The following is a 9,947-nucleotide window of genomic DNA, read 5'->3' as shown; positions in this document are numbered from 1 at the left end:
CCTGAGCATCTCCCTTGTCTTACAGAGGCTCTGAGTCTCTCTCCCCCCTAACCAGGAGCACCCGGAATACACGACTTGCTGTGGCTAAGGAGAGAGGACTGCGGAGGGAGCACTGACTGTCTCCCCAAACCCAGGGCGTTAGAGAATTTTTTTTTTTCTTAAAAATGGCATTTACATTAAATTTAAATTAAACAAAGTTTGCTCTGGCCAGGTAGGTCAGTTGGTGGGAGCCTCATCTTGATACGCCAAGGTCTGCGGTTCAATCCCCGGTCAGGGCACATACAAGAATCAACCAATGATGCCTCAATAAGTGAACAACAAATCTCCCCCCCCTTCCTTCCCTCCCTCTCTAAAACCAATCAATAAAAAACATACGAACAAAAAAACCCTTTCATGGGATCCAGTGTTGTTCTGGGAGCCACGCACCCACGGAGCAGTACAAGTGACCTGGAACCAAACATTTTAATTTTTTTTCCTAACAGTGAGGACCCAGCCACCCTCTTAGGCTTTTCCCATGAAACGGCCCCGGGGCTGTGAGCTCGTTGGGGCCCCTCGCAGGGTCTCTCCCTCGCCCTCTGAGCGCCTCCCGGTTTCTCTCGTCCCCCCTGTTATCTGGCTCTCGGGCGTCCCCTCACCGCCCGCCGCCCAGCTCCGCGGGGCCCCGCCCGGTTTCCGCTCGCCCGGAACCCGGGGCCCCCGCGGGCCCCGCCCCGCCCCGCGCCCGCGGCCTCTTTAAGGCGGGCCCCGCCCCGCGCCGGCGCCCGCGGCTAGGGTAAGGCGGGCCCGGCGCCCGCGCGTGTGGGTCAGCTGGGCGCACCGGCTCAGAGGGCGCTGCCCGGGCTCAGTCCCCTCCGGGCGCGCGCGCGATGGCGGGGACCGCGCTGAGGGTCGCGGGGCGGCAGCTGAGCCAGCAGAGCCGGGCTGCCGGCCGGGTCCTCCTGCGCCAGGTGGGCGCCGGCGCGGAGGGCGGGCTCCCGGGCCCGGCGGGGCGGGGCGGAGGTCCTGGGTCCTTGAAACCCGGAGGGGTGCGGAGCCCCCCCGCCCCGGGCTCGGGGCTGGGTTCCTGGGGACTTACAGGAACGTGGGGGCTCCTGGGTTCTGATGAAGTCGCTGGGGCCTCACTCCTGACTCGGGGGGAAGGGAGGGGCCGGGGCTTCTGCTTCTGCACCCGAGGCAGGGGTCGAGCGGAGGCCGGGACTTCCGCGTCCCCGGTGAGCGGGCGTCGGGCTCTGCGCGCTCACCTGCCCCCGCGCCCCCCCGCACCCCGTCCCCAGATGTTCGAGCCCAAGAGCTGCACCTACACGTACCTCCTGGGCGACCGAGAGTCCCGAGAGGCCGTCCTGATCGACCCGGTTCTGGAGACCGCGGCTCGGGACGCCAAGCTGGTGAAGGAGCTGGGGCTGCGGCTGCTGTATGCGGGTCAGTGGGGGCCGGACGCCTGGACCGCGGGAGGCGGGTGGGCCGGGGCCGCGGTCCCCGCGCCCGCCTGGACCTGGGCTCCTCTGTCTCGCAGTGAACACCCACTGCCACGCCGACCACGTCACGGGCTCGGGGCTGCTCCGGGCGCTGCTCCCTGGCTGCCAGTCGGTCATCTCCCGCCTCAGCGGGGCGCAGGCGGACCTGCACATAGAGGACGGACAGTCCCTCCGCTTCGGGCGCTTCGTGAGTTGCAGGCGGGGCCCTGCAGAGGGTGGTGGCCTGGCCTGCTCGGGCGCACGGGCAGAGAGGGGCTGGGGGCCTGGGCTCCTCAGTCCTGGCCTCGGGGAGGCCTGAGGCCGGGGTCCCGACTCGCAGTGTCTGCCTCTGGGCGGAAGGCGCCGCGGACCCAGGCGGGGCGCCGGCGCGGGAGGCCCTGGGGAGGCGCGCCCCGGGCCAAGCCCCTTAAGTTAACAGCACCCAGAGCAGGCAGCGCCCTGGCCTGGCATCTCTGTAGAAGCTGGTGGGGCTGGAATGCCAGGACCAGGGCTGAGGGACAGACCAGCCCCTCCTGAGAGCCACTGTTGGAGGAAGCAGCACCCACCGCTCGGGGTCAGGGCTGGGGTGAGGCCTGTGAAGGCCTAGGGCGCAGCACTTAAGGAGGTGCTCACTCGCAAGGTCAGCACCTTCCGGCCCCGGCCGGGTAGCTCAGTTGGTTAGAGTGTCCCCCCCATACATCAAGGTTTGGGGTTCGATCTCCAGTCGGGGCACGTACAAGAATCAACCAGTGAATGCATAAATAAGTGGAACAACACATCGATGTTTCTCTCTCTCTCCCTCCCTCTCTCCCTCTCTCTCTCCCTCCCTCTCTCTCTCTCTCAAATTAATAAAATAAAAAGAAAAGGTCAGCAGCATCTTCTGATGAGCTTGCCTCCTTAAAAGGTAGCCCCCAGCACTGCAGTCTACTTGTCTTGCCTCACCCTGGCCCCAGCCCTGCTATTGCCTCACACCAGAATGATCTGAAGGTTTCCACCTGGCTTTCCTTTCTTTGCCACGGGCATAATCAGCAGGTTTCTGGCCAGGATTTCAAAACCCCGGGCAATGTGGAGAGGTGGGGAGTGTGCTGGGGGGAGCTGCCCTCAGAGAGAGAACTGGCAGGGCTTTTTTTCTGATCAGAGTTGCTCAAGATATAGAGAGTTTGGCTGACATTGGGGACAGAATGTCAGGTGACAGAGTGAGGACTCGGCCTCCAGGTTAGAGGATTTTGCTAAATGGGGATAGTTTGAGTCAGACCATTAAGCAGAAATAAGGGCTGTGTGTGGGATCAGAGGATTTAGCTACAGTGGTTACAAGCTCTTTTATTCAAGCTCTTTATTTCAAGCTCTTTTCTGAGAGCAGGTAAACAAAATGCATTGCACATTGACATAAACTGCACACAGTAGTCAGGTGCTAAAGTGCATTTCTTGGGTTGAGAAAAGAGTTAGAAATGGCCAGATTTTGTGTCACGACGAGCCCGTTGTTAAACTGAATGAGTGACGTGTTCAATGAATGAACGTTGAAGGGTTCAGCCAGGTAGATTTAGCTTTAGTGTTTGCCTTTTTAAACAGCTTTATTGACTTAATTCATAAGCCATTGAATCCACCCATTAAAGTGTACAATTCAATGGCAGTATAATCACAGAGTTGTGCAACCATCACCACAGTTAATTTTTGAATATTTTCATCACTCCAGAAAGTAACCCTACACCCTTTAGCTGTCACCGGAGCCCCTCCCCATTTCATTCCTACGGCCTTAGGCAACCACTGTTCTACTTTCTGTCTATAGATTTGCCTATTCTGGACATTTTCTAGAAATTGAATCCTACAATATGTGGCCTTTTGTGACTGGCTTCTGTCACTGATCATAACGTTTTTAAGGTTCATTCATATTGTAGCATAGCTCTAGCCAGGTGGTTCAGTTGGTTGAGCATCTTTTTGTGCACCGAAAGGTCAAGGGTTGGACTCCCGGTCAAGGCGCATACCCAGGTTTTGAGTTTGATCCCAGGTAGGGGCTTGTACAGGAGGCAACCGATCGATGTGTCTCTACCCCCCCCCCCCTTCCTTTCTCTCTAAAAATCAATTAAAGCATATCTTTGGGTGAGAATTAAAAAAAACACAAAAAACATATCATAGCATATATCAGTGTTTCATTTCTTTTCTTTTTTTTAAATCCTCACTGGAGAATATGCTTATTGATTTTAGAGAGAGGAGAAGAGAGAGAGAGAAACATTGATGTGAGAGAGAAAATTAATTGGTTGCCTTCCATACATACTCAGACCCGGGATTGAACCCCCAGCCTTTCCATGCACAGAATGACACTCCAACCAACTGAGCTACACCTGTGAGGGCTTATTTCTTTTTATTGCTAAATAATGTTCCATTGTATGGATATACCACATTTTATATATCCATTCACTAATCGATAGACATTTGAGTTGTTTCCATTTTGGGCTGTTTTGAATAATGCTGCTATGAATATTCATGTACAAGTTTTTGTGTGGACGTGTGTTTTCACTTTCTTTGGGTGAACACCTACGATGGAATTGCTAGGTCATACGATAACTCTATATTTAACAGTTTGAGGAAATGCCAGACTGTTATCCAAAGTGACTGCACCATTTTTCGTGCCCACCAGCAGTGGATGAGGGTTCCAGTTCCTCCATTTCCTTGCCAACACCTGTTATTATCTATCGTTATGAATATTCAGCATTTTGTTTGGTTTTCACCTGAGTTCTTTAGAAGCTTTTGGAGATGGGCATATTTTTTTTCCTCTCCCTTATTTTCTGCATGCCACTTTTTAGAATTGAATTGCGACATACTTATAATATAGTACAAAGTGCACATATTGTACAATTGCAGCTTGGTGCATTTTTACATGTTTATACTTGAGTATCCACCACCCAGATGCAGGTGCAAAACATGCCCAGCACGCAGAAGGCTTCCTTCCTCCTCTTTCTAGCCACTGACACCCTGCCCAGGAGTCACCCTTCTGTCTTGGTCTTAGATTAGTGCTGCTTGTTCTGGACCGTATCCAGGAATCATACAGTGTATACTCTTTCATGCCTGGCTTTTTCCACTGTACACAATGTTGCATGTGGTTGTAATTCTTTCCTTCTCTTGCTATATAGCAGGTGTTGGTAAACTTTTTCCATAAAGGACCAGATAGTAAATATTTTCAGTTTGTAGGTCATATGGTCTCTGTTGTAGCTACTCAATTCTCCTGGTGGTGTGAAAGCAGCCAAAGATGATTCATAAATGAATAAGCATGGCTGTGCTCCAAGAAAACTTTATTTATGGCTAACTGAAAATTTAATTTCAATAATTTTCATGTGTCACGAAATAGTCATTGTTACTTTGATTTTTTTTTTTTTTCCAACCATGAAAAAGTGTAACAACCATTCCAAGCTTTCATACCTTACAAAAGCAGGTGGCAGGCCCAGTGTAGTCATCGGCCATTGTTTATCAACCCCAGTGTAGAGCTTTTCATGGCATGAATTTATGACAATCTATCCCTTCTTCTTTTGATGGCTGATAGCAGTTTGGGGCTGTTATGAATAGTGCTGCTTTGAAGATCCTTTAATAAATCTCATGGTTGAAATTACCCTTAATTCCAAGGAGTGGACTTGCTGGGTCACAGAACTGATGTATGCTTGACTTTAGTAGAAACTGCCCAACAGTTTTTTTAATTGATTGTACATTTTACACTCATAGCGGGCCAGATTTGGATGGTTTCCTTGTAGAATGAATTTTCTGTTCTAATCAGTCATTGAGACTTGAAGATTTTGAGACCTGTGAGGGGTGGTTGATTCAGAAAGTTAGTCTTTCTTGTTAAATGTGTTGATTGGGAGGAGTGCTGCTCAAGACACTGATTTCCCAGTTCCCACTTTCAAGATTCTGATTTTTTAAAAAATATATCTTTATTGATTTCAGAGAGAGAAAGGGAGAGGGAGAGAGAGATAGAAACGTGAATGATGAGACAGTCATTGATTGGCTGCCCCCTGCACACCCCCGACATGTGCTCTGACCGGGAATCGAACCATCATCTCCTGGATCCTAGGCCGACCCTCAGCTGCTGAGCCACACCCGGCTGGGCTCGAGATTCTGATTTAATCGCTTGGGGCAGACAGGGAATCTGATGATCATCATGTGGCCCACATAAGGATGTCTGTGCTTCCTCCTACTTGGAATTAAATATTTGAATTGTAGAACAAGTTTTTTATCCCCTCAATATTTTATGAAAAATTTCAAGCATAGAGACAAGTTGAAAAAATTTTTACAGCCTACACCTCTATCCATCCATCACTTCATCTTATTTCCACAAAAGAAAGAAGGTTTAGCCCCAGCTGGTGTGGCTCAGTTGGTTCTGTGCACAGAAGGTCATGGGTATGATTCCTGATCACGGCACATACCTAGGTTATGGGTTCGATCCCCGGTCCAGGCATGTAAGAGAGGCACTGATCCATGTATCTCTCTCACATTGATTCTTTTTTTCTCTTTCTCTAAAAAAAAAAAAAAAAAAAAAAAAAAATCAATGAAATAACATTTAGCTACAATGGAAAATGATATTTGGGTTTTTGAGTTGAGAGAGCATAGGAAAAAGATGCATGGTTATACCAAGGTCAAATACTTTTGAAAAACGGAGCAAACAGGACACTTGGGGATCAAAGGGAAAAGAAGCCGAGAGCTTACTTGCCACCAGGGGGCAGTGTGGGTCGCGGGAACTGCAAGGTGAGTGAGCTGCGGGCTTGCTCTAATCCCTTTAAGAGTGGGGTTTAGCTGATGCAGGTAGTGTCAGAACTTAGATCACTAGGGTAATAATTTTTTCTGTCAGTTGCTTCCCTGAATTCAGTGTGGGGATTTAAATAATGAGGACTCCGTGGGCCGGCATTTCTGCGTCTGGGGGTTCTTAATGCCGGTATCAGAAATGACTTTGTGGCGCAGCGGTTGAGCATCAACCTAGGCTCCAGGAGATCGGGGTTCGATTCCCGGTCAGGGGACATGCCTGGGTTGTGGGCTCCATCCCCAGTGGGGGGCGTGCAGGGGGCAGCTGATCAATGACTCTTATCATTGATGTTTCTATCTCTCTCTCCCCCTCTCCTTTCCTCTCTCTGAAGTCAATAGATATATATATTTTTTAAAGATATTTAGAGTTAATGAATACATTCTTAAAAAGATGACACTGTACAGTGGTTTCATAACTTGCTTTTTGCATTTACTGGATGTTAAACATCTTTTTGTGTCATTAAATATTTGTGTATATCATCATTACATTTTATTTTAACGATGATTTTTAATGACTGGTTAGTATCCTTTATATTAGTATGCTTATCTTTTTCTTATTGATCTGCAAGATCTGCTTGTCTATGAAGTGTACTGACCACCATGTGGTATATGCGTTACCAACGTATTCCCCAACTTATTTGTTCCCTTTAAATTTTGTTTATGATGTTTTTAAAGACAAGCCATCAATCTTTTCTGTAATGATTTACAACTTTAGGGATCACATTTGAATGTCCTTCCCTAACCCGGGGTCATATATTCATTTGTACTTTTGTGGCCATCACAGTTTTACAATTTTATTTCCTTGCCTTTAATTCATTTGGAGTTTAGGCTGGTGTGAGGTTTGAACCTGGGAGTCTAACTTAACTTTTTACAAAATAAGTTATCTAGATGTGACCCTGGGGTGGGGTGGCAGCTCCTGGGGTCAGTTTCACCCTGAGTGCAGAACCACTGGCTTCTTGGTGACTGTCTGTATTTTCCCTCCCTGCCAGGCCTTGGAGACCCGGGCCAGCCCTGGCCATACCCCAGGCTGTGTCACCTTCGTTCTGAATGATCACAGCATGGCCTTCACTGGAGATGCCCTGCTCATCCGAGGGTGTGGGCGGACGGACTTCCAGCAAGGTCACTGACCCCTTTCCTCAATCCGAGATCTTAGTATAGTTCTGTGTGTGCCAGGGTTTTAAGTCTGAGTTGCAAGAATGAATGAATGAGTGTCAAACTTTTAGGGGGTCAGGGTTAAACTCAAGATGTTTAGCTGCTGGAGTAGTGAGGAGAGTTAGAGTCAAGGGTTAGCTGATGAGAGAGCAGTTAGATTGAGGGGTTTAGCTGTTAGGAGACAGTTAGGCTCAGTGTTAATTATCTATTACTGTGAAAGAAATTACCCCAGAACTGCGTGGCTTAAAACAACGGTTAACATTTATTATCTCACACAGTTTCTGAGAGTTTGGACTCTGGGAGCAGCTTAGCTGGGTGGTTTTGGCTCAGGGTCTCTCATAAGGTTGCAGTCAAGCTGTGGGCCTGGACTGCAGTCATCTGAAGGCTTGCCTGGGGCTGGAGGATCTGCTTCCACGGAGGGTCATTGGCATGGCTGGCAAGCCGGCCGGGCTGTGGGCAGGAGGCCTCAGTTCCTCCCTCGTGGACCTCTTGGTGGGGCTGTTTAAGTGTCATCACGACATGGCAGCTGGGTTCTCCCCAAGGGAATGATGGGGGAGGGGAGCCCCCAATTTTTTTAATGACCTAGTCTCCTAAGTTAAATCCTGTCATTTCTGCAATATCTTATTTATTATATGCAAGTCCCTTATCCAGACCATTAAATCAAGGTAAAGGGATTTAGGGTCACACTTTAGAGAATGCCAAAGAGTTTGCGCACATATTTTAAAACCTCATAAGGAGCATGTGGAGTCCGATTCAGGATTTAGGCTGAGGTGAAAGGTGGACGAACATTCTAGAGAGGTTTGGCGCTGCCCCAGCTGAGGACTCAGCGCTTCTTGTTGGACCCATGGCACCATTCTCCTCATGCCTTCAGTTTCTTACCTTCTAGCCCACCCTCCCTGGCCAGGCCCTTTCTTGGCATCTCCAGAGCGAGGGCCAGTTCCTCGGTGCTTTGGTGCCTTATCCCAACCTTATTTGCAGCCATGCTGAAATTTTCACCGTTCCCCAATTCTTTGTACATGCTGTTCCACCTGTCTGGAATGCCCTCCCCTCTCCTTCTCTCCCTAGATAAAGGGGTGCTGGCAGGAAACGAGGGAGAAGTTTTATCTACCTCCCACCCTTTTCTTAAGGGAAGGGGTTAAGGGGCCTCTTTTTGTCTTCTTGATCCACTGACCTCTGAGCTTTCCCTCCCCAGGCTGTGCTAAGACCTTGTACCACTCGGTCCACGAAAAGATCTTCACACTTCCAGGGGACTGTCTGATCTACCCTGCTCATGATTACTATGGTGAGGGCTTTCCTGGAGGAGGTGTGGGACCTACAGAATTTACTGCTATTTGTCTGGGAGCGCCAAACTGCTGTAGTCCTCACGGGGCATGGGACTACAATTCCCAGAAATTCCTTGGGCTAAAAACGGATCACGTGCTCACACGCACTGAGTGTGGATCTAGAATTCCGGAGGGCATGGGTTTTCCTAGGACCTATTTATAGAGCTCGGGGGGGAACTGTGATAAACTACATTTCCCATATTGCCCGTAGAGGAGAGAGCAATTTCAGGAACATTCTGGGGAAAGCCTGTTAGTCCCAGGCCTGAGAGGCACCCCAAAGCCTCCTGGGAAATGTAGTCCTGAGAGGCCAGAAGCACCGAAGGATGAACGCTCCTCCCCCTCTTGGCCACTAGGGCTCACTGTGTCCACTGTGGAGGAGGAACGGACTTTGAACCCTCGGCTCACCCTCAGCTGTGAGGAGTTTGTCAAGGTCATGGACAACCTGAACTTGCCCAAACCTCAGCAGATAGGTGAGCGGCTGGGAACATGGACTCCTGGGTCTGCGGGAGGAGGGGGCTCAGGGCCAGACCTCCGGTTTCCCAAAGAACATGGACCTTAGGGTTTCTGGGTCCCATTCAAGCTTGGGGGGGAGGGTGCGTGCTGGGCCCCTTGGTTTCAACCGTGGTTTCTTCCTTTCAGACTTGGCTGTTCCAGCTAACATGCGCTGTGGGATCCAGACCCCCCCTTCCTGATGTTATCTCTGTCAGGTGCTCAAATCCATTAAAAATGCACTAGGCGCGTGAGGAGAGGTGCCAGCACTGGAGGCTGTCTCCTCTTCCCCTCCCTCAACGGCCCTCAAGCTTCTTAAATAAAAAATTAAAAAATATTTTTTCTCTCTGGTTCTGACTTCTGTCTGTCTTTTGGGCAAATCAGTTGGGCTTCTGGGCCAAGGTGCCTGGGGGTTAGTTCTGGTCCCTGGAGAGGCTAGAGAGCAGGTCAGGGTGAAGAGAGCCCAGAGGAGGAGATTTTCTAACCCACAAGAGCAGAAGCAAATAGTATCTGGGGCCTGGCTTCTCAGCTCCTTGGATTTGGACAATATGTTGAATTTGAGCCATTTCCCCCTGTGAGCCCAAGGATAAATTCTCTTCTCCAGGCCTTGATTTTCTCATCTGTAAAATGAATCCATATGTGTGAGGTACTTGGTAAACTGCCTGCATGGCAGGCTTCCTATCAGTGTTAACCACTATTATTTATTTATTTATTTATTTATTTATTTATTTAAAATATGTTTTTATTG

The 9,947-nt window shown here is 49.6% G+C and overlaps 1 protein-coding gene across 1 annotated transcript; it reads left to right on the top strand.

Moving 5' to 3' along the window:
- Positions 1–854: 854 nt before the first annotated feature.
- ETHE1 (ETHE1 persulfide dioxygenase) lies at positions 855–9,549 on the top strand. The gene is made up of 7 exons (XM_087827244.1): positions 855–947; positions 1,275–1,419; positions 1,514–1,662; positions 7,226–7,355; positions 8,581–8,670; positions 9,064–9,180; positions 9,350–9,549. Exons 1-7 carry the CDS (start codon positions 867–869, stop codon positions 9,400–9,402), a joined length of 765 nt encoding a protein of 254 aa, XP_087683370.1. The 5' UTR covers positions 855–866; the 3' UTR covers positions 9,403–9,549.
- Positions 9,550–9,947: the final 398 nt, after the last annotated feature.

Source organism: Miniopterus natalensis, chromosome 18 (genome assembly GCF_054644295.1).
Source record: "Miniopterus natalensis isolate mMinNat1 chromosome 18, mMinNat1.hap1, whole genome shotgun sequence".
Classification (NCBI taxonomy): domain Eukaryota; kingdom Metazoa; phylum Chordata; class Mammalia; order Chiroptera; family Miniopteridae; genus Miniopterus; species Miniopterus natalensis.
This window is presented reverse-complemented; position numbering and strand designations above follow the sequence as displayed.

What these genes read in the sequence shown, in the direction of transcription:
- ETHE1 (XM_087827244.1), top strand. Translation starts at nt 867, where the DNA reads ATGGCGGGGACCGCGCTGAGGGTCGCGGGGCGGCAGCTGAGCCAGCAG. An exon ending in GCCGGGTCCTCCTGCGCCAG is followed by an intron (nt 948 to 1,274) that starts GTGGGCGCCGGC and finishes CCCCGTCCCCAG; the next exon opens with ATGTTCGAGCCCAAGAGCTG. An exon ending in GCCCAAACCTCAGCAGATAG is followed by an intron (nt 9,181 to 9,349) that starts GTGAGCGGCTGG and finishes TCTTCCTTTCAG; the next exon opens with ACTTGGCTGTTCCAGCTAAC.